The sequence below is a fragment of the Maniola jurtina genome, chromosome 11, assembly GCF_905333055.1.
Source record: "Maniola jurtina chromosome 11, ilManJurt1.1, whole genome shotgun sequence".
Lineage (NCBI taxonomy): Eukaryota > Metazoa > Arthropoda > Insecta > Lepidoptera > Nymphalidae > Maniola > Maniola jurtina.
Genome location: NC_060039.1, coordinates 12856450 through 12881096, shown reverse-complemented (window position 1 = coordinate 12881096; position 24647 = coordinate 12856450). Strand labels below are relative to the sequence as shown.

General features: G+C 39.0%; 1 protein-coding gene and 1 long non-coding RNA gene across 2 annotated transcripts; one reads left to right on the top strand and one right to left on the bottom strand.

Moving 5' to 3' along the window:
* Positions 1 to 504: 504 nt before the first annotated feature.
* Positions 505 to 24100, bottom strand: LOC123869465 (phospholipid-transporting ATPase IF). The gene is made up of 17 exons (XM_045912387.1): positions 23867 to 24100; positions 15393 to 15597; positions 12289 to 12414; positions 10702 to 10923; positions 10031 to 10210; positions 8767 to 9072; positions 8408 to 8655; positions 7776 to 8216; positions 7326 to 7497; positions 6365 to 6555; positions 5687 to 5968; positions 4951 to 5087; positions 4202 to 4337; positions 3142 to 3287; positions 2377 to 2544; positions 1886 to 2041; positions 505 to 1643 (listed from the first exon to the last, which is right to left on the bottom strand). The coding sequence occupies exons 1-17, from the start codon at positions 23954 to 23956 to the stop codon at positions 1451 to 1453; spliced, it is 3399 nt and encodes a 1132-aa protein (XP_045768343.1). The 5' UTR covers positions 23957 to 24100; the 3' UTR covers positions 505 to 1450.
* LOC123869466 lies at positions 13721 to 23922 on the top strand. The gene is made up of 4 exons (XR_006796897.1): positions 13721 to 13735; positions 14488 to 14493; positions 19918 to 19923; positions 23844 to 23922. It is a non-coding gene; the product is annotated as an uncharacterized LOC123869466 (long non-coding RNA).
* Positions 24101 to 24647: the final 547 nt, after the last annotated feature.

Below are 24647 nucleotides of genomic sequence, written 5' to 3'. Positions count from 1 at the left end.
AGTTGACAATTTGACAGTTGCCAATGTCATATGCTGCGCTGTCACTTTAACCACAGACTAATACTACAATAAGTAAGCACGGGCATCTTTTTTGTATAGATTATACAAATCTCTTCAGCCGACGTGGGTAACATTGTTTACGGAAGTTTAAGTTAGGATCAATCAACCATCGCTCAACAATACAAGTAATTACGAGTAGTTACCTACCTACCTCTCTTTTGTGAGTAGCTCCATTTGACCGTCGACTTTGTGGCCGACTGAAACCAGGTATTACAGGTTAATCTATGACTGAAACAATGCGTTACAATCAAAGAGTATATGTAATCAGTATCCACTGCGTTTTATACAGTATGGGGTATTATAAAGCCAAAATGCACGTTGTGGGCGGTCAAAGAAAAATTGTAACAAACTGTTACCCAGTCTACCCTACTTTGGGTACCTATAATAGTTAGTACAGAGGGGCGCAGAAAAGTTGACAAAAGAGAAAATTAAAACGAGAATTAGTTAAATTTAATGTAAAATTTATTTTAAATCACATTTTCATTTAATAGACCTATGATTAGGCACCACGTCATACGATTACCTATCTATTATAGATACAAATCACAACAATCAACCTGTATTTTTTTAACTTTACCTAAAAATTATTAATCTACCTACTGGGTACTTAATACCCAATGGTCACATTTTTATCCAGTCAAACTATGACGAATAATATTAACGTACTAACTAGGTAGTTAAATGATTGATCGTTCGCTACGCTCGACAACCGTAGCGAACAACCAATCTGTGAATAGGTAACAATAATAAACATTATTGTACTATTGTAATAGGTACATAATATTGTAATATATTGTACTATTTGTAATAATAAATATTATTGTACTTACTTAATTCTGCTTAACTTCTTACATGACTAGATACAATTAAAGTACAAATTAATTTTTAATATAAATAAAAGTAGTTACCTAACTATAGCTAAGTAGGTACATCACAATATTATTTTACCATGTTTTGTTTTCATTTTGGTCCGCTCATAATTTTTTATTTCGCAATAATAATACTAATCGTAGTTAGGTCTTTACGTAAACTTAATCTAATAAATAATTAAGTTTTTCTTTCTATGCTTTAGAATAAAAGTAGCCTACCCATTTCATTATTTACGTAGATACATTCTGTTATTTAGTAGGTAACAAGGTACTTAATTAACAGGTACCTTTATTCTGTATCTATTCAATTCAACGCTGATGCAGCGATGAAATATTTTTTTAGATTGGTCATAATATTATCCTATTTAATTAAAAAATATGTTTCGATGTTGTTCACGCTAGGGCTACCAACCGGTGACCAACCGTTCATTTATTTCACGTAGGTACCTACCTTCTATTAGCTATAATCATTTCAATTCTTGGTACCTAGGTATTCTATAATATATTTTTATGATGAACTTTCACATTCTAGTCATAAAAACTGTAGGAATCAAGTTTTCAGGGATGATATGTCTTGCTCCCCATTTGGCGGAAATAATCCGAATGCAGAAATCTGGCATGAGAGTCGCAATTATAATCAGGACGTTCAGGAAACCGAACGCCGGCGAATGCAGGAGTCTTATGTATGTCCCTAGGACGTCACCGTCGATTGGGCTGCAAATAAAATAAAGGTTATTTAGTCAATAATATATTCTGATTACACGGCTCAAACACAGACAAACACACACTCCGTACACGCCCATACACACCTTTAAGAACATTATAGAGAATCTCCGGCATGTAGATTTCCTCACGATTTTGTCCTTCACCGTTAATTGTTTAAATCATGAGTGCGTGCCCGGGACCCGGCGTCTTAAGTACTAAATTATCACCACAAGCTAGTCAGCCATACTTACAAATAAAACCAAGAGTAGAGAGAGTTGAAAGCCATGTAAACCAAGAACGAGAGTACACTGGTGGCCACGAAGACGAGCGTGTGGTAGCTCGCCTGCAGCCACAGCTTCAGAGTCGCCACCAGTAGCATCAAGTGGAACAGCACTGCACCGAAAGACCTGGAAAAAATCTTATTAATTATTTAGTATATAACATAGGTACGTAATATTCTTTATTATGGACCTATATAGGAATATTTCTTTTCCTTAGACTTAAAAGATACACAAATAGAAGAGACCTCCTCTGGAAAACGCGTAAGCGATGCGATTTGTCCAGCGCTGTAGACCTTCAAGAGTTAGATTTTTCACTCGTATCATGATTTCATTTTCAGTTCAAATATACAGTTGCAATAAGAATACTACCTACTTAAATCTAAGTTTGGTCTTAGGGGGTCGTATGATGAAATACCCCAAGTTAGTAGTTAGGAGAAAACAGAAAACTGTTGTTTACTCACCACAAGTCTACATTCTGGCCATCCACGTTGATAACGGATGGTTCAAATATAATCAACGAGAAATAGTAAATGATGAGAGAGTGATAGAGAGCTGTGAAGAACCAAGCCACAAAGTACTGCCAACCCAGAAGTTTGTTTTTCCTTATTTGTCTATACAACGTTGGGTTTCTGTAACAAAAAATCTAGGTATTTTAACAACATTAATAGTTACTAGAATTGAGATCTGCATTGAACCGCCTAACGCGTGACATAGGATGTTTTTTACCCCGGAAAAGTCGCGGGCATCAGCTAGCTGTTTATAAATAACTACATTTACATAATCTATATTACATTACATATAATAAAATTGTAGAAAAGTGGTGTCTGTACAATGGAAATGTATAAAAAAAAGTAGCAGTGGTTGTTATTATATCGATGCCGAACCCGAAATTGTAATTATTTTTTTTTGTCTGTTTGTCTGTTTGTCTGTGTGTTTGTGCACGCTAATATCAGAAACGGCTTATTCGATTTAGATACGGTTTTCACTAATATATTGTAGTAGTTACACTTAACATTTAGTGTTTATTTCATGTCAATCGGTTCATAAATAAAAAACTTATGTCAATTTAAAGAATCACGGCGAACATTTTTAACGTACAGAGTACGTACTACACGCCTCGCGCCTGAGCGTCCGTGGCTATATAAAGCGCGAAAAGTCACTATTCCACGCGAACGAAGTCGCGGGCACAGCTAGTTCAATTTAAATAGGCACAAAATCGAGCTTACTTCAAAAGAAGATTGGCCGGCCACCTCTGGTCGGTCACTGCGAGTATCAAGCAGGGGACGGAGGTGAAGAACAGGTTGTAGAAAGTGAGATACATCGAGTCGAATATCGACTGAGTGGAGAACATTGAGTTCGTTTGAAAAATAAACTGAAACAAAAAAAAAATACTTATTTACTGAAGAACTTTGAATTTATTTTGATATCAATATTAATTATATAATCATCAGCTGTTTTCATTAAAATACTCGAAAAATATTTGCCACTTTAAGTAGGTAGATACCTACTTTGTATTGTGTTGGAAGGCGAGGCTGTGGGCTTACAGAATAATTCGCCTAAAATAAAAGTACCTAGTTACGTTACACTTACAAGCCGCTGTAATCACCACAATTTCGAAAAAACCGTTATAATAAGGGTTCCCTAGCATCGTACGAGATTATAGACTTTTTCATTTATTTATTTTAATTTACATGTTTTGAAATTTTTATAGTAATAGAAATAAACAATCCGTGACAACTCTACCTATTACAGCCCACAGACAGACAAACAGACAGACGGATGGACAGCGGAAACTTAGTAATAGGGTTCCGTAGGCACCTTTCGGGTACGGGACCCTAAAAAATATCCTCATCACACCAATATTATAAAGGTGAAAGTTTGTATGTGTGTGTGTGTGTGTGTGTGTGTGTGTGTGTGTGTGTGTGTGTGTGTGTGTGTGTGTGTGTGTGTGTGTGTGTGTGTGTGTGTGTGTGTGTGTGTGTGTGTGTGTGTGTTTGTTACTCCTTCACGCAAAAACTACTGGACGGATTGGGCTGAAATTTAGAATGGAGATAGATTATACCCTGGATTAGCACATAGGCTACTTTTTATCCCGGAAAATCAAAGAGTTCCCACGGGATTATTCAAAAACCTACATCCACGCGAACGAAGTCGCTGGCATCAGCTAGTTATCATGATAAAATTAAAAATATAAAATGTCAAATAAAAATATAATATACCTACCTACTAATAGGTTGATACCTGGGAAGTGCTATTTGTTTTTTTTTAATTAAAATAATTACTTACCATAATATTACCAAGGATTAGATTCTTGTAGAAGAAGAAGTGTATAAGTGTGGCCAGCCGCTGGTAGTACCAGTGGCCCAACACTAGCAACACCTTTTTGATCATCGAGAACTTCGTGAACGCAAAATCTGCTGATCTGAAAATAAGGGAATTCTTATTTTAAAAACTAGTCAAGTGCGAGTAGAACTCGCGCACGAAGGGTTCCGTACCCTGGTACGAGAAATCTGAAACCATAACCACAAGTATCGCAAGAACTACCTATATTACTCAAACAGGTATTTGATTGGTGCCCATCATAGGAACTGATATGGTAGAGATTGCTCTAAGCAATAAGGCCGCCTTTCACACAATTGTTTTTTCTGTTTTCTGTATTTTTTTCCTTCTGTCTTGTTCGTTTACATGTTTTTGTGTGCGATAAAGACTTCTATCTATCTATCTATCTGATTTAAGTCAGTTAATAGTTACAGCTGGCGCCCAATGTGGGGCTTGGTTAGCACCGTACCAGAGTGAACTAGGGTAAGGAAACTCTTGGCTTGATCCTTAATCAACATAATTTTGTGTCAAATATTAGACAAGGGGCACAGTTCACGACAGAAAACTTGTGTCAAAACGTCGAGGCTTCGTCGTCACTGCGGCGTCAAATGTTCCTACATTTGACGCTAGGTGGCCTATGAATCGTATATTTTTCTTTGATTTCAGGTGACCCCTAGTGATTAACACGGCCACCTTAGGTGTAGGTAGTCACTAACCTCGCAGCTTGATGACCTTCTTTGCCAAAGATGCCGAAGCCAACATGAGCTTCCTGTATCATTGATATGTCGTTCGCCCCGTCTCCAATCGCGGCAGTTATTGGACGATCGGGACTGTTTTTTATTAATTTCACTATCTGAAAAAAAAAACAATTAAATTATAAATCTAATGAGGTAACGTTCTTTTTGGCCATTTTTCTGATGTCTACTTTTCCTGTCTAGTTAGTTGTTCCAATCCGGCCAAAAAAATCAATGTAAGACTTGGTTAGCGCCCATCATAGGATGTAATTCGTTAAAAGTAGGCGGACCAACGTGACAAATTCGTTAAAAAATGGCAACCAACGTGAGACCTAAATTCGTTGAAAGTTGGCGACCAACATGACGAATTCGTTAAAAAATGGCGACCAACCTGGGACTTAAATTCGTTGAAAGTTGGCGACCTACGTGACAAATTCGTTAAAAACGGCGACCATCGTGGGCCTTGAATTCGTTGAAAGTTGGCGACCAACGTGACAAATTCGTTAAAAACGGCGACCATCCTGGGCCTTAAATTCGTTGAAAGTTGGCGACCAACGTGACGAATTCGTTAAAAAATGGCGACCAACGTGGACTTAAATTCGTTAAAAGTTAGCGACCAACATGGGTCTTAAAAATTCCTTAAAAATTGGCGACCAACGTAGGGCTCGGTTGGCGAAAAAAAAGGATAAAGCTTTGAAAAAGAAAGGACTGTACTTGCTTTAGCTTTCTGTATCGGTGAGAGTCGACAGCACAGCACAGCATGGCACTTCATCGCTATTTCGACGAACGTATCCGCAGCCGGTGTATCCAGTACATGGCTCATGCTCGTCCCGTCCACTATCAGCGTCAGATCTCTGTAGCCAGGCTCCTGTAGGGTGCGCTTGCATAAATCTAGGTGGGATTGTAAGGCTTCCTCGTTTTGGATGCCGACTAAGTACAACCGCCTGTCGTTTTCTGATATATGCGAGCATGATTGTGATACGTTGATGGCTGTTTCCACCTGAAGAAATAAACAAAAGCATAAAATTACTATCGCATACCAGTAATACAAGCTCTCTGCGGCGCGTGATATTGCGGACGGACGCGGGTCAGCCCCGCACGGACGCACCATGGGAAGAGTAGCCGTTTGGCGTAGTAATAAACGCTGAAATATTATAGTAAAATTGTTTTTCTGTCGCTTGGTATATTTTAATGTTGTAGTTATATTCATGAACTCAGAATTTTTTCCTCTTTCATTTGACATCTCATTCATCAAAATCGGCCCAGTAGTTTAGGCGCTACGGTGGAACACACAGAATCTGAATACATGCATACATACATACATACATACATAGACTGCTAAAATCACAACCCTTCCTTTTGGCTTTACCGCAGTTGGGTAAAAAAACAATACTACCTTGTCCCCGGTAAGCACCCACGTATGTATTCCAGCTCTTCGTAGTGAAGCGAGGGTGTCCGCCACACCGTCCTGGAGACAATCCTCGACGGCCGTCGCTCCGAGCAGTGTTAGCTCCTTTTCCAACACCCTATATTGCTGTGTTACTTGCTTGAACGCTTCTGCACTACTACCATCTATCCTTTTTATCACTGAGAACAACATATTCCATTATAGATCCATATCTTATTCTTATAATAATCCATACTAATATTATAAATGCGAAACTGTGTCTGTCTGTCTGTCTGCTACGTTTTCACGGCTCAACTGCTGAACCGATTTTGATGGGTACAGAGGTAGCTTACATCCCGGGGCCGGACATAGGCTACTTTTCATCCCAGAAAATCAAAGAGTTTCTATGGAATTTTTAAATAAACCTAAATCCACGCGGACGGAGTCGCGGACATCATCTAGCTAATTATAATCATCAGCAACAGTTGCCACAAAAGATACTTCCGTTCTTCGGGGATACAAAACTCAGAACCTACTTAAAAAGCCAGTCACTTTGTTCATCCTTATCTATAAAGAGCGCTAAATTATCTATAGTCGTTGCTTACAATAACTTTTATTGGCCCATATGGAATTTTTAACTTTTTAATTAGGTAGGTATATGTACTCAAAGTTTCTGAAAACATGGATCGCCCTCACAGCGTCCATGTTTACTGCCACATACTTGTAAAGTTTACTCTTTTCTTTTACTAGATATTTCCATTGCCACCAGGCAAGGCAGGCATTTTTGTACAGCACAAGTCTGACTTGCATAAAAAATCTATAATTGAATACATTATTACAAAAAACAAATTGGTGCATCGAATCATATTCTGTACCACGAGACCTCTTAATGAAAACCCACGCGTTATAATTTCATCACTTTTTAACCTACCTACTCCCTAAACCAAGCAAGATATTTTTTGGGTCTTACGTTGAGATACTCGTTCATATTCTTCTTCTGGTATTTCTCTATAAGCAACTGCTAGAGTTCTCAACCCTTTGTTTGCGAATGTGTTAATATCCCTGTCTGTTTCCTCTATATACACCGTGTCTTTGCAAATTGAAAACACCGATGTCTCAGCTCCCTTGCAGAACAACCATATCTGAAAATAAATGGCCTTTCATTACTTAAATGCTTTAACAACCCTTTTAAATTTTTGTTTCCTGACTATTAGAATATTACTTATAGATGAAGAAAAAATTATCAGCATAAAATTCATTAGTTATATTTAATTTATAGCTACTTGCTTCGTAGAGCGACGAGTCAATACCTGAAGACCCCCATTAAAAAAGTTCTAAATAAGATAAAAATGTGTTATTTTATCGATACAACCAAGGCCAAATTTTTCTTAACTGTTTAGGTACAATCCATCTAACTAACCTTCCCATCCTTATCTCTCACGATAACGGACATTCGTTTCCTTTCAGAAGTGAACTCTATCACCTGCAATCTTTCATACATTTCTGTGTTACCACCAATTTTGAGTATTAAATTGTTGCCTTCTTCGCCTAAAAATGTAACTCCATTCCTGTCTGCCGCTTCGACGAGTGCCTTCTCATCTGGACTGCTTCCTTGATAATCCATTTTACTTCCGATCTCGCTCATTATTGAACTCCAAGTCACATTCTCTGCGACACTGTTTTCATTCGTCTCCACAACATTGTTTCCGCTTCCTTTAGATTGTTTCTTCCGACGGAAGAGATTGATTAGTTGTAAGCCGTCACTCGCTGAGAAACGAGCGCTAAGCTTTTTCATATCTTCACTGGAAACTTGCACTGAGTGGCACAAAGCGAGGATTGTAAAGAAAAATCTGATGTCTGTCTAAAATATAAATTAATAGATTATCACAACTTCTATCAACATATAGCTATCTTAACAATAAGTTAAAACAATAAAATGTGTATGCGTAAATCATTAATATCAACAGCTAGCAGCAAAGTTGAACGGCTTTATCACAATGCAAGAGATAATGTAACTTATACAAATAACTTTTATTCAAAACAAATACTGACCTGAAAAATATCTACCGGTTCATCGAACCTTTCTAAATCATAAAGTTTGGAATCCCTCTCTTCATAGATTTGTCCTCTAATAGAGCATGCTTTGAATACCATGAGGTTCTTTGTAAGGGTTCCAGTCTTGTCAGAAAATAGAACCTCCACCTGACCCAACTCTTCGTTTAGATCTGACGTGTTGGCTATAGCTGGTCTTCCAGTTTCCCCGCAGCGTAAATCTTCATCCCATCCGATGAAGAAAGCGCCTTTAAAGAATATACAGACTAAATAGGTATAATAAACCTTGATTTATAGTAATATCAGTAAAATTACTACTAAGTAGTAAGTGATGCTTATATTTTTACGATTGAACTTACCAATAAACTTGTACAATTCAATAGTGACGTACAACGACATAGGAATGATGTAATAGTAAAGAAGCAGGAACGAGAATAAGTCCTGTAAAATATTTTTAATTTTGAAAGTGTCCTCTGGTCTGTCTCCTAAATATGATTCATGTTTGGGATACCAATGTTCTAATATCATTTTCGCAGTGTAAGAGCCTGTCATTTCCAGGATGAGGAGATAAATGAAGAACATTAGGTAATTATTGACAACGGCTTCACTTGATGAGAATTTGTTGCCTGAATACTTTGAGTTGAGAGCCAGTTTAGTTTCCTCTCCTGAAATATTTAAAATATCACAAATTTCACATTGTTTATATGATTAATACCTATCCTTTACGTAATTACTTATTCCATTATACTAATTTGGGCGAAAGACTTAGATTCGGTCTAGCGAAACATTTTATGCAAACGAATTATGAAAAGCAGGGTGCTTTTCATAATTCGTTTGCATAAAATCCAATAACATCGTTGTTGATGTTTATTGTATTAAGAGGGGTCTCTCCGTCACTCGCTTCATACAAACGTAGTTCCAATTTCATTTGAATATTAAGCAACTAAAGGCCATGAAATTTTGCAGACATATTCTAGAAACTAATATCTATGTCTGTGGTTTTCCAGATTTCTGTTAAAATATTCGGTTTCAAAGTTACGCGGTCTTAAAAATTTACATACAAATTTTTGAGCCCCTGTAATTTTAAAACTACATATTTTTAGAAAAATCTAAAACACCACAGACACAGATATTAGTTTCTAGAATATGTCTGCAAAATTTCATGGACTTTAGTTGCTTAATATTCAAATTAAATTGGAACTACGATTGTATGAAGCGAGTGACGGTGAGAGCCCTGTTAATACTTTCTGTATAGTCTATATTATATTCACGGACTCTCAAATGCCAAAAGAATGCAAATAAGTAGTCTATATTTTCTTGCCATTGCTCATGTGCTCGTTAGGCCGGTATCAGGAATATATCGGGATTATGGTAAGGGACTGATGGATTGCCACTTATTCCCTGGGAATGGAGATTATACTATTGTGGTAACATGCTGGCTTCATTTCATACTACGTAGACAGCATCAACACCCGTAGCAAAAATGGCTGAAACTGGCAATTTACGCAAGTAGGTAAGCCTTACATTTCACCAGAAGTATTCTTGGCTCTATTCCACGCGGGTATGATTTGGCTAGCTATGAATGTTATTGTAACATTTTCTTTAAAAAAGTTGTGGTCTCACCCGTATACACAGCACATCCGATTGCCCACTCAGTATTCTTAACCCGTGATCCCCTCAGCATGATATTGTCTGTCGACAAAGCCAGACTGTCCATGCCAGGGATTTCCAGACGTCCGTAAAATGTGTACAGATCTGCGACCGGATCTGGGACCTCGATACGCATGCCGTGGGGTATTATATCTGCCGGATTAACGAGTAATTTGTGACATGTTTGGTAATTCATACGATGACTTAGCACCCAATGTAAAAAACCGATCAAATGCAGATCGGACTCGCACACATACCTAGTACAAGAAATTTCAAACCAGAATAAAAGTAAGTTAATGACGGACAGCGCCATCTTGATGTGACTAAGTCAACTAATTATTTGATCGGGAACACAAATTTTTAATGTTTTTATGATGTAGGTAACCACAAATCACGATTTTTGGATTTGTTCCTTATCTTGTGCTACAAGACAAAATTTCTTGCCTTTAATGATTCTAGGTCAATGGGAAGTACCTACCCTTTAGGTTTTGATGCCTGCGAGCTGACAGAGACGACAGACAAACAGACAGACAGACAACGAAAAGGATCCCTACTTCCGTTATTCCTTTTGAGGTATGGAACCCTAAAAAAAACCCATCTCAAATTCGGCACTTTTCAAGAATGAGTCGCAATAAATTACCTACCTGCTGTATATCCTATTAACGATGGGGGAACTCTTAGGGTCTTCAGGTTGGTCTCGCCATCTAAGTTGGCCGTGGTGATGAAGCATTTCCCCTTCTCACCCGCAGCGCACAGCAACACCAAGTCAGCGGGCACTTCTCTTCCACGTTTTACTCTGACAAGAGTTCCAGGCGCTATTGAAGAGTTCTTCACTTCTTTGATGACACCTTTGTAGACGATTTCCACTGTAGATCAAATAAAATTATGAATTTTGATATAATTATGAAGAATTAAAGTTGGAGAGGAGCTTTATAACGACGAAAAGTAACTTATTCTTTTGAATAGGTACCAACCTAATTATTTATTATTAAGTATAATATGGCCCAACAGAAATCTAGTGGATGCTAAGAAGTCGGCCTCCCACGGGGGTCTGGGATTCGATACCGGGCACGGACCTCTAACTTTTCAAAGTTATGTGAAGAAATTAAATATGCTTTAACGGTGAAGGAAAGCATTGTGAGGAGAATCTGCATATCTGAGAGTTCTCCATAAAGTTCTCAAAGGGTTGTAAAGTCTGCCAATCCGTACTTGACCAGCGTCAACTATGGTCAAACCCTTCTCTTCGTGCTCAAAGAAGTCGGGAGACCCCGTACGTAATGTTGGTCGGCAATGATGATGATGATGATAATGCGGATGAAGTCGTAGGCAACTGTTAGTTTATATATATGTATAATGTAGCGTAAAATCCCTACTGATAAGACAAGACACTCAGATAGTAGGTACAATCAGAATAACATAAATAGATATCTTCCTAAATCCATAATCTAATCAGCGAATTCTCAGAGTTCAAGATTTCCCCTTTGTAACAATAATATTCACCGGGTACCCAGGAAGGTGACACTCCAGATTATAAACTTCAGTGAGTAGACTACATTAAGTAGGTATCACACTAATATTATAAAGGCGAAAGTTTGTATGTGTGTGTGTGTGTGTGTATGTTTGTTACTCCTTCACGCAAAAACTACAGGACGGCTTTGGCTGAAATTCGGAATGGAGATAGATAATATCCTGGATTAGAACATAGGCTACTTTTTATCCCGGAAAATCAAAGAGTTCCTACGGGATTTCGAAATACCTAAATCCACGCGGGCGAAGTCGCGGGCATCAGCTAGTACGTCATAAAATGACTTGATAATAGAATCTTGAAGGAAATAAAAGTTTTAGTAAACAACCCGCTTTAGCGTTTTGGAATATAATAATATACATATATCTTAGTAGGTAACTAATTATTCCTATCTTTTTGTATACAGCATGTTTGGTAAACGTAGCTTGTACAGGTAGGTAGATAAGTATATCTTTCGACTGCAGTTGACAAGGAACCAAAAGCTTACTTTGCTATAATCTGCTAAACCAGACAAATCTATGTATATGGTGCAACATGCAGCATGCACCACCCGCCCTCCCACTGCTAAACATGCAGGAAAAGCCAAAACCACTCGACGCACGTTTCGCTCCGATACTGGAGCATCCTCAGAAGGTTTATATTATCATGGACTTCCGCAAAGAAACGCCTGCTTCTATACAACTGTTCACTGTTGAGTTTGACTCACCAATCTGGTTGTTGACTCTGTTGTCCGCCTTGTGGCGCAGCCAGTCCTCGTAGCCCTGCTTCACCGCCGTCACCAGCACCATGAAGCTTAGCGGCGCGATGCTCGTAAATGGAGACACGGGACTATCTAAGAATTATGAACAAATAATACTAAATAATATTATGGTGAGCGTAGTAAGTCGGTCTAAAAGAGAAACTCAGGTTGAGATCTATAGACCGCACTTTAACTTTGCTCAGTTAAAACGCGAGAGATTTTAAGCCAGCGCGGTATAACGCTTACTCGTTTTAACAGTGTCTTAAGTCTAAGCAAAGTCAAAGCTCGCTATAGATTTCAGCCATAATTCCTAACAATCTGTGATAGCCTAGTAGTTAGAACGTCCGCCTCCTAATCGGAGGTCGGGGGTTCGATCCCGGGCACGCACCACTAACTTTTCAGTTATGTGCGTTTAAAGCAATTAAATATCACTTGCTTTAACGGTGAAGGAAAACATCGTGAGGAAACCTGCATGCCTGAGAGTTGCCCATGTTCTCAAAGGTGTGTGAAGTCTGCCAATCCGCATTGGGCCAGCGTGGCAGTCTATGGCCTAAACCCTTCTCAATCTGAGAGGAGACCCGTACTCAGTAGTGGGGCGGAAATGGGTTGATCATGATGATGATCTAACTATACCTAAATATGTTATTACTACCTAATTATGCATTCATTATCATCATGATCATCATCGTCACAACGAATTTAGCGGTCATCATGCCAAAAGCTTGTCTACTCTGAAGCCTTTTCTTTAATTTTGGGTAATTGTCCGGTCCATACACTTAAATCGTTCAACCCCATGAATTAGTTGATGCACTGACGCATTAGTTGGTTTTAGCAACACCGACTCCGCCAAACATCGATGCCGCCAAACCGAATATTGGTACCTTCAAAAGAAGTGTGAATTAGGCTTCATCTAGGCACTGCGTCCTCTACCAAAGAATGCATTATCACTTTGGTGTAATTCCAGACTGCAGTCCTATGTAGTTACCTAGGTACTTAAAAAAAATGATCGTGAATACTACTATTTACTTACTTATATTCTTACTTATCCATGGTTATTTATTATATCACTTATTATGTAGTATAAATATTATGTTTTAAATCATTGTGCTACAAATATTACAAGCACATTACTCGTATATGTTACTTAGTTCAGATTAGATTGAAATATCAAAACATGACTTTATCCAATAACTAGCTGATACCCGCGACTTCGTTCGCGTGGATGTAGGTTTTTAAAATTCCCGTGGGAACTATTTGATTTTCCGGGATAAAAAGTAGCCTATGTGCTAATCCAAGGTAAAATCTATCTCCATTCTTTTCAGCCCAATCCGTCCAGTAGTTTTTGCGTGAAGGAGTAACAAACATACACACACACACACACACACATACAAACTTTCTCCTTTATAATATTAGTGTGATAGTGTGATGTGATAATGTCTTACTCCACTTCCCCATTATGTACTTTTAATCAATGGTATGGTAAGTGCCTAGGTAATCATTATGATCAACCCACCCACCTACTACTGAGCACAGGTATCCTCGGGTATTCTCGGAATGAGAAGGGCTAGGCCATAGTCATGGCCTGGCCAAGTGCGAATAGGCAGTCTTTACACACCTTTGAACGAGGAAATTCGCAGAAGAACAAAAGCGACCGACATAGCTGAAAGGATTAGCAAGCTGCAGTGGCAATGGGCAGGTCATGTCTGTCGTAGAACCAACGGCCGATGGGGCAGACGTGTTCTGGAGTGGAGACCGCGTACCGGTAAGCGCAGTGTGGGACGACCTCCAGCCCGCTGGACCGATGACCTGAAGAAGGTGGCGGGGAGCGGGTGGATGAGGAAGGCGGAGGACCGTGTTTGGTGGCGCGCTCTTGGAAAGGCCTATGTCCAGCAGTGGACGCATACAGGCTGATGGATGGATGACACACCTTTGAGAACATTATAGAGAACTCTCAGGCATGCAGGTTTCCTCACAATGTTTTCCTACATCGTCAAAGCAAGTTACCTATATTATGTACCCAAGTGCCTATTCATTTGCCTATTAAACGCACATAACTCCGTTTTCGAAGTTAGAGGCGAAGTTCCGACCTTCCCCATAGTACGCGGACGTACTAACCACTAGGCTATCACGGGTCCCAATCATATAACGAACGGATTTACGAAGAAGTTAGAAGTTACAGCTTTTGAAATATTATTATGTTTAACCCTCGTCCCTCATAAAAATATATGGTCCATAAAAGCAAGACTTATCACAACAGGTATAAGTACTTACCTATAATAATATTGACACCAATGTGCCAAATCATTAGACCGTACCTAATTATTATTGCAGAAATATAGATGCAACAAAATTATAGGACAAATTCTAGGTATTTATTGATCGCGTTGCACGCGGTAACTACGTACATAAACACATATTATGCCACGAAAAATGTATTTAATAATATTGTATTATCAATAATACTAACAATTTACGATGAAATGTTTTATAACCAAATAAAAAACCGGCCAAGTGCGAGTCAGACTCGCGCACCGAGGGTTCCGTACTCGGGTATTTTTCCGATATTTTGCACGATAAATCAAAAACTATTAAGCTTAAAATTAAATAAAAATCTGTTTTACAATGTGCATGTAAAGCCCTTTCATATGACACCCCACTTGGTATAGTTATCTTCCTTTGAAAATAAAAATACATTTTTTTTGTTCTGTGATGTAATCACAAACTCACGGTTTTCAGATTTATTCCTTCAATTGTGCTATAAGACCTACTTATCTACCAAATCTCACGATTCTAGATCAACGGGAAGTACCCTATAGGTTTTCTTGACAGACACGAAGGACGGACGGACGGACAGACAACAAAGTGATCCTATAAGGGTTCCGATTTTCCATTTGAGGAACGGAACCCAAAAAGTTTTGGAAACCTTTTAGACGTAACAGCTGGTGGATGGATACACACACCACACACACACACATAAGCACGCACGCACGCATTTTACATAGATGAGTACCTACTTAATTTACCAATCCTTTGGGCCGTTGCCCGTTACCTCACTAGTTAAGACTACTTACCAATAACAATAGCAATGATAGTGACGATGAGGAAGTAGAAGTTGACGACCCTCCGGAACTGCTCGGCGAGATTCTTGGGGATGAACATGAGGAGCGTGTACTTGGAGGTCTTGATCTTGTTGTGCTTGCGACGCTTGGAGCCCGCCGCCTGCGCCGCGCCCACCTCGATCTGCCGCGTCGGCGATGCCGCGGATACTTTGTTGGACTGCAAGAAAAATTCTTTCATTATTTTTTAACCCCCGACCCAAAAAGAGGGGTATCATAAGTTTGACGTGTGTATCTGTCTGTGGCATCGTAGCTCCTAAACTAATGAACCGATTTTAATTTAGTTTGTTTTTGTTTGAAAGGTGGCTTGATCGAGAGTGTTCTTAGCTATAATCCAAGAAAATCGGTTCAGCCGTTTGAAAGTTATCAGCTTTTTTCTAGTTACTGTAACCTTCACTTGTCGGGGGTGTTATAAATTTTTAATTTACACTTGACACTTACATATCCTTTACACAAGTATAAAAATCTGTGCTCCTGAGAAAAGCATATTATATTACAATCGAAGATCAAATCAAACGTCAAATTCACGCTCTTTTATCATTTACATAAAATGATAAAAGAGCGTGGATTTGACCTGCAGCAATGCGCGGGACTTCGATTACTTTTAAATACATGGCATAATATTGTATACCTATCAAATCTTTGAAAAGAGCAACCGCCGAGTTTCTTGCTGGTTCTTCTCGGGAAAGGCATTCCGAACCAGTGGTAGATGAATAAAAATATTTTGAATTTGAATTTTTCCATCCATAATTCCATACCCAATAAGGGGTACCTACTACTTCTCATAAAAAAAATTGGCCGAGTGCGCGTTAAACTCGCGCATCTAAAGTTCGGTACTTGGCTTTGTTGGACTGCGGGAGAAATTAATCGATTCATTCATACCCAATAACGGGTACTAGGTACTTCTCATAAAAAAAACCGGCCAAGTGCTAGTCAGACTCGTGCACCGAGGGTTCCGTACGTACTCGGGCAATTTTTTTCGTCTTTTTTCGTCGGAACTCGAAAGGTGTCGAAAGCATCTAATAGTTGGGAACACAAGTTAGATAGGTATGGATATTATATTGTATATAATTAGGTCTATTATTAGCTTAAAAAAACCGTGCAATATCTACTTATCAAGAACACATGTTAGGTATCTAATTATCTGATAAGTGATAAATAATTTGTAACTTTAACTTGCAAATGAAACATAAATACACAAATAATATCAGCTTGCTTATCTTTAATTGAGTTGAAGCATTAGAGTATCTTGCTTGTTTCTTTGTCTGATTAAAATTGATTTTAAAGAAAGCATAATTTAGCTATTACTTACGTAGGTATATTATTAGTAGGTATATTATTAATGATATAGGTAGGTAGGTATTATGATATGATATGTCTAATATAGAGAAAATATCTTAATCTTCGTATTAAGAGGGCTCTCTCCGTTACTTACTCCATACAATCGTAGTTCCAATTTCATTTGTATATTAAGCAACCAAAGTCCATGAAATTTTGCAGACATAATATTCTAGATACTTACTAATATCCCACCAAAAACATTTCATGTAAAATGTTGCCAAGACTCACAAAATCATAATGTTTTCACTGTTAAAAAGTTATGAGATCTCTAGTAGAGCCAAGCCCCGAGCTGAGCTTAGATTTGTGCTGGCCATGGGAGCTATCCCAAGTCCAAAGTATATAGCTTTTAAATGCTCTTGACTATATCACATTTATAACAATAAATAACAAATAACTCTACTTACAAGCTCTGATTCTACAAACCCTACATCTTGGTTAAAAAAGTACGGCTTGGCCGTTTACAGTTCGTGGATTTTTTATCTGAAATGACATTTAAGCCCGGAATAGCTTCTGCGACCATCACGAAGTACAATACAAATTAGTAATTGTCGAACAAACTATTCCTTATTAATTAAAAAATGTTATGTCATGTAATAGTTTTACGAAAATTAAACGGCCAAGCCGTACTTTTTTAACCAAGATTTAGGGTTTGTAGAATCAGAGCTTGTAAGTAGAGTTATTTGTTATTTTACACTTTTTATCCCGGAAAATCAAAGAGTTCCCACGGGATTTTTAAAAAACTACATCCACGCGAACGAAGTCGCGGGCATCAGCTAGTAATTAATTATTATCAAAAGTTCCATTTGAAAGGATTGGCACTAGAAAACAAAAACAATTGCAATAATGTAATTATTGCAATCGTGTGACACCATGCAAGTAAAAGTGTGAATTCAAGGACTAACTAAGGAAGTTTTTTTCTGCGATAAAGTCAATCGATATGCCCTACGTGTAGGTACCTACGTACGTTAATAGTTTTGTAATAATTAATTAATAAACTCCGTCAGCTGGCATTAGACGCAGGCAAGTTCAATAATTAAAAGCTCAATCAAAGATACTTAATAATTATACTAATTTATCTACCCTGAATGGATAGATTAATTTTATCTTAGTATAATTTCTCTTCGAAGAAATTGTTGGCTATGGCTAATGACCTGGCAGGGGGGGAGGTTTCTCCGCGTGTCCCTCTGACTAGCAGAGGGCACAGTGGACGAAGCGAAGGATGGAATGCGGGCGACGTCCGCGTCCCGGGGTCGGGGGACGCACTTCGTTGGTGCGTCCCGGAGGTGCGGTGGTGGGGACCGAGCAGGTCCCCGGTGGAGGGTCTGCCTCGGCAGACGTCGCTGGCTGGGTCGCGGTTGTTTGCTTCAGCGTTCCCGTGACCCAGTCGCCAGGCGACGCGCAGTAGCGCCGCTGGGGTTTAGTGGGTATTCCGGTCGCCTCTCGGCCGGCGAGTCCCACATACCCTCCCTCAGCTGGCTGGCTGCCTCACGGCTGGCTGGCTAGCTTCCGGGGGGGATGCGGAAATGCATTCCCCAGCGTCAACAAAAAGGCTAGGTGACTATTAGTCGAAGCTTTTTAAAAGGAAGTTTTTTCAATTCATATACCTATATAAGTCAGCCCTTGGCTGCAATCTCACCTGTCTAAGATGGATCCGGTTTAACCTTGAAGGAGTATGGCAGTTTTTATTAAATCCACATTCCTTTGGTCGCTTGGCGGCATGGCTTTGCCGGTAGGGTGGTACCTAACTAGCCACGGCCAAAGCCTCCCACCAGACCAGACCATGGATTTAGAAATTATAAAATTCCAAACCCCTACTGAGAATCGAACCCCGACTCGCTACTAATAAAACCACAGCGCTTACCACTGCGTCAGCGAGTCTCCACCAATAGCATAATTTTCATTCATAAAATATTATGATTATTGCCAAGAGTACCCACTGCATATCTGCGCCAGACAGCCCGGTTGATTATTTACTTAGTTCTTTATTAGTTACCTACCTACTTTTTACCCGACTACGGCAAAGCCGAAAGGAATAGTTATGATTTTTTGATGCAAGTGATTGATAATGTAGTATTTTGGCACATGAGTAGGTCTTGGTTTGGACAGCACCGCATGCTGGCTTTCGTACCACTCGAGTAGGTACCCGTCCCTAGCATACGATATAGTAGCTAGGTACCTATATGTTATGTACTTAGACACATATACTCACATCAAATAAAAAAATGTTGCCTGGAAGGTATCTTAAATAATAAATGATTCTCATGATTCTGGTTCGAACTTGATTTCCACGGAATCATTTTAGAGGAACAAATGTCAGTGGAAAAGGTATTGCTTGTTTGATATAAAATATTCTATTCAGTTATTCAATGTCAAAGTCTGAATTAAATATAACATATTATTGACTGGTTTCATTCCTAGTAGGTAGGTAGATAGGTACTTAGTTTAGGTAGTTAGTGCAATTAGCTTTATACCACCTTAATCAACCTTAACCCCTGCCTATTTAAACTTTTTAGTTTATGACGTTCGGAATCCAAAAAAAAGGTCAAGTGCGAGTAAAAAAGATCTTATGGGCGGCGTAGATATAGCTTTTCAGCGAGAAACTACCCTTTAAGTCAGATAAGGAAAAATGGATTAAGTATCTAATAGGTACTATTGGGCAGATACATACCTACTTAGTGCTTTGAGTTTGAGTTATATATAGTAGAGTAGATACCCACTGGGTGGATTTATCACTCTTATCAGCTTGGCCAGTCCGGAAATGAAACATTCTTGTGACATCAGGCATTCCTACTCTGTATTTGCGTACCTAGAACTACTTATAAAGAACGAATCATATAAGTACCTACTAATATGTGTACAATTTGGGTAAGGCGCATATATCTTAAGTAGGTATTGAGGAACGCGATACTTTTTACATTTCGAAAGCTCAATTATTCGAAATTCGCTTAAAAATCAAACCACGAGAGCTTTTTAAACTACAACAGCTTTTATTCGGATCAACAAATGGTGGCACCATTTTGGATTTCTGTGGGTAGCACACAGTCCATAATAAATAATACAGCAATAACAGCAATACTTTACTTATTATGCTTTAAATATTAAGTAGTAAGTAATAATTTTCCTTGTGATTTAACCACAGATTTAGGTGGATTTAACTCGTTTAACATTCAATCATCGTAGTTAGGTACTTTAGCTCCTTTTTTTTAAAGATTCTTTAATCCAATTCATTTTCAGGGTGTGGACTGTGGAAGATATTTAATTCCAGACAATATAAAAACACATTATTATTTAAATTAATTTATTGACAGAAATTATTGTCCTGAAAAGGCGTGCGCATCGGGAAGTAGGTATGTCACATTGATCCTTTTAGCAAATCTTGGGAAGGTACGACTTACGAGTTACGACTCTTATGAGTATCTAGCCTATACTACGAGTACTTATTATGTTCAAGCAATTAAAATATCATCTTTGAGTTATATTTTAATTTTCTCTGCGGTGTGCAAGAGCATTTCATTTCTCTCACTACCTCAGTTTATTCTGCCTACCTTTATTTTTTACTAGGTATTAAAAAAAGTTCAAAATAGTCACCCGCATCTGTGAAGCTCCGCACTAAGGCTTATGGTGCGTCATCGTGCCTACTGTCCACACATGACACAAGCCTGCCGGTCAATGTCAGCCGCTGATACAGCGATAGCCAGTAGCGTGAGATTCTGTACATCTGGCATTCGCGACTGATAGCTTTCCCTCATCGATATACTACACCACAGATACACCGTGGTCCCTCCTGGATCCGTCATCGAACAATGACTGTCAACACGTGAAACTCACAACTCAAGCCAGCTGGCCAATGTCGCCCCTGATACAGTGATAGCGTGAGATTCTGTACATCTGGCATTCGCGACTGATAGCTTTCCCTCATCGATATACTACACCACAGATACACCGTGGTCCCTCCTGGATCCGTCATCGAACAATGACTGTCAACACGTGAAACTCACAACTCAAGCCAGCTGGCCAATGTCGCCCCTGATACAGTGATAGCGTGAGATTCTGTACATCTGGCATTCGCGACTGATAGCTTTCCCTCATCGATATAGTTCACCACAGATACACAGTTCCTTGTAGTCCTGATTTTTCATCGAACAGCTACTGTCCACACACGAGACATGCTCGTCAGCCAATATTAGCCGCTGATACAATGATAGCCAGTATCGTGAGATTCTGTAAATCTGGCATTCCCGACTGATAGCTTTCCTTCGTCGATGTACTTACTCAGTACACCACAGATAGGTACACCGTTCGTTAAAGTCGTGATTTTTCATCGAACAGCAACTGTGACACGTGACATTCGGAACACAGCCTGCCGACGGTCGGCAGGCTGTGTTCCGAATTGAAGGCAGGCAGGCTGTATCAGCACCTGACATTGGTCGGCAGCCGACCAATGTCAGGTGCTGATACAGTGATAGCCAGTAGCATGAGATTCTGTAATTCTGGCATTCACGATTGATAGCTTTCCTTCATCGATATATCTACTAAGTACACCACAGATAGACAGTTCCTTGCAGTCGTGATTCGTCATCGAATAGCTACTGTCGACACGTGACACAACTCAAGCCTGCTGGTGCTGGCCAATGTCAGGCGCCGATACTGTGATAGCCCGTAGCGTCTGTAAATCTGGCATTCGTGACTGATAGTAATGTATGCGGTCAAATTGATCTTAATATGTGTGTAATGGGTCTGAGAGCCACGAAGTCGCGGCGACTGTGTGCGCATACATCGACGACGACTTCCATAAATGACAGATTCTAACGGTCGCGGACTGAGGGTGAGATTTATAGAGCGCACACTAGTTTTGCTTAGACTTAAGATTGAGTTGAAACGAGACATATTTATGTGAGAGATATACATCTGTCTCTTTTTAACCCCGTCTTAAGTCTAAGCAAAGTCAGAGTGCACTCTATAGAGTCCATAAGTGCTTCCTGCAGTTCCCTGAGGCTGAGATCTATAGTTCGCACTTTTTCTTTGCTCAGACTTAAGATACTGTTAAAACGAGACAGCGCTATACCGCTGGCATAAATCTGTCTCGTTTTAACTGAAACTTAAGTGTAAGCAAAGTCAAAGTGCGCTCTACAGATTTCAATATAAGTCTCCGGGCGACTAGCCAACCGTACGTTACGGCTCTGGCACGAATCGCCCGTTTTATCGTTTTATCATAATACTAGCTGATACCCGCGACTTCGTTCGCGTGGATGTAGGTTTTTTAAAATTGCCGTGGAAACTCTTTGATTTTCCGGGATAAAAAGTAGCCTATGTGCTAATCCAGGGTATAACCTATCTCCATTCTAAATTTCAGCCCAATCCATCCAGTAGTTTTTGCGTGAAGGAGTAACAAACATACACACACACACACACACACACACACACACACACACACAAACTTTCTCCTTTATAATATTAGTGTGAAGTGTAATACGATTGTCGAGTACCTAGGTATCGTACAATATTAGCAAATATGTAGGTATCTTGGTTATTACACATCAGTGTTTTCCTGCACTTGTAGATAAATGGACTAATATTTAAAACCTTATCAATATTACTTGTATGACATTATTTTTCAACAAATTGAGCATACTTAGATACTTACCTACCTACATTACTACATAATATATATACATAAAACGATAAACAACATTAAACCACTGGTTATGTACTTACACGGTACACATGTTAAGAGGGCTCTCTCCGTCACTCGTTTCATACAATCGTAGTTCCAATTTCATTTGAATATTAAGCAACCAAAGTCCATGAAATTTTGCAGACATATTCTAGAAACGAATATCTGTTTCTGTGGTGTTTTAGATTTTTCTAAAAATATGTAGTTTTAAAATAGGAAAGGATAGAATAGAAATATTTTTTATTCAAATAAACTTTTAGAAGTAAGTATCTACTTTATAATCGTTAAATGCATCTGCCACTGGTCTGAAATGCCTTTCCTACCGAAAAGAACCAGTAAGAAACTCGGCGGTTGCTCTTTTTAAATATTTGTTTGATATAAAATATTATGGCATGTATAATATAAAAGTACTTAATTGCAGTCCCACGCATTGCTGAAGTGAGCTGCAGGTCAAATCCACGCTCTTTTATCGTTTACATGGTAATGTTTTGTGCAATATAATCTTTGATTTTTTTCACGAGCGCTTTAGATTTTTTTAAACTTGTGTAAAGGTAAGTCGAAAATTGATTCTAGAAGTTTGTTACAAAAGATTGTACTCATTCCCACGGACACCTTTTGGACTTTCAAGTCCAAAAGTTGTCGTACTTAGGTGTCGCAAGGTTATTACGGTTTCTAGTTTGCCTAATAAGTAGATCACCAATTTTCTCGTAATATATTTTGTCTAACAAAAATTGTGTTGTGGTAAATGTATGGATATATAAGCCGTGCTAGCCCAGTGGTTGGAACGTCCGCCTCCTGTACGGAAGGTCGAGGGTTCGATCCAGGGCATGCAGCACTAATTTTCGAAGTTGTGTACGTTTTAAGAAATTAATTATCACTTGCTTTGACGGTGAAGAAAAACATGGTGAGGAATCCTGCATTCCCCAGAGTTCTCCACAATGTTCTCAAAGGTGTGTGCAGTCTGCCAATCCGCACTTGGCTAGCGTGGTGGACTAACCAAACCCTACTCAGTACTCATTCAGAGAGAAGACCCGTGTTCAGTAGTGAGCCGGTTCATCATGTAAGTAGATTGTATATTGAAAAGCTATTGTAAGAATACTAATTTCCTTAAATTCCTCTCGAAGGGAATCGCGTGTCTAATCTTTCTAATAGCCTAAGCATCAGAGCTCAGTTTGCCAGCAAGAGTTGATGTTATAATTATAATGGTACATTATAATGGTGGATGATGTAGGATTCTAATGATACCCCATGCCCATACATCCAAATCTGTTCAGGTATTTAGAAATTATGGTAGAATAAAGAAACTAAACCCTAAAAACACTCCTTTTTTGGGCAGACATGTAAATTACATCACATTACTCAATTCATAAAAATATGTTATCAGACATTAGGTACGGGGAAACGCAAAACTTACATGCCACCAACATATTAGAAGAAAACAGGAACGCAAACAGTCACGGAGGCGTCCGTAAAAATTATACACTGGTACACCGCACTCCCTCATTATACAGTTTTGTTGACCACCATTATACACTACAGCATTATACGGGAAGCATATTATACAATCTGTAAACACCAGGGTCCACGGACAACTGAAGCCACATCTATAAGTTATCTTATCAGTATCATGCCAATACGATATCAATGAAAACGCAACACCCAGTCCGATGACTGGATGGGCCTAGACCTTTCAATCGTTTCAATTTTGAAGTTACTAGATAGGTATTTATCTCTGTTCAAATATTGAGTTTATAAAACAAACTTAAAATAAGGTAGGGCTGATTTCAGATAAGTATTAGGTAAATGTCGTCTTTTTTCATCTTTGACAGCCTTTATTTATCCATTATTAGACAAACGAGTTGGCGTACTTATGTGCACGCCATTCTTTCCGGTGTCGGGGAACCTTGGTGATGTCGTCGGACCAACGATGGTTGTCTTACCCCAGGGGAGGTGGTAAAGAGCGACAAAGTCGAGTTATATCAAGCGAAAGTTGAACACCCGACAGCCCTGGTAAGATCAATAGCCATGGAGGCTGCTACAAGCCTGGACGGCCTGGAGAGTAAATAAATACCTCCAAAAGTGAATCCGCACTAGCCAGAATGGTGTCTCAAAGCCTATGAATCCCGCATGAAAGTACAATTCCCTCAAATGTCGTCTATTAAACAACATTTTGTGCTAAGTATTGCGCTACCTAC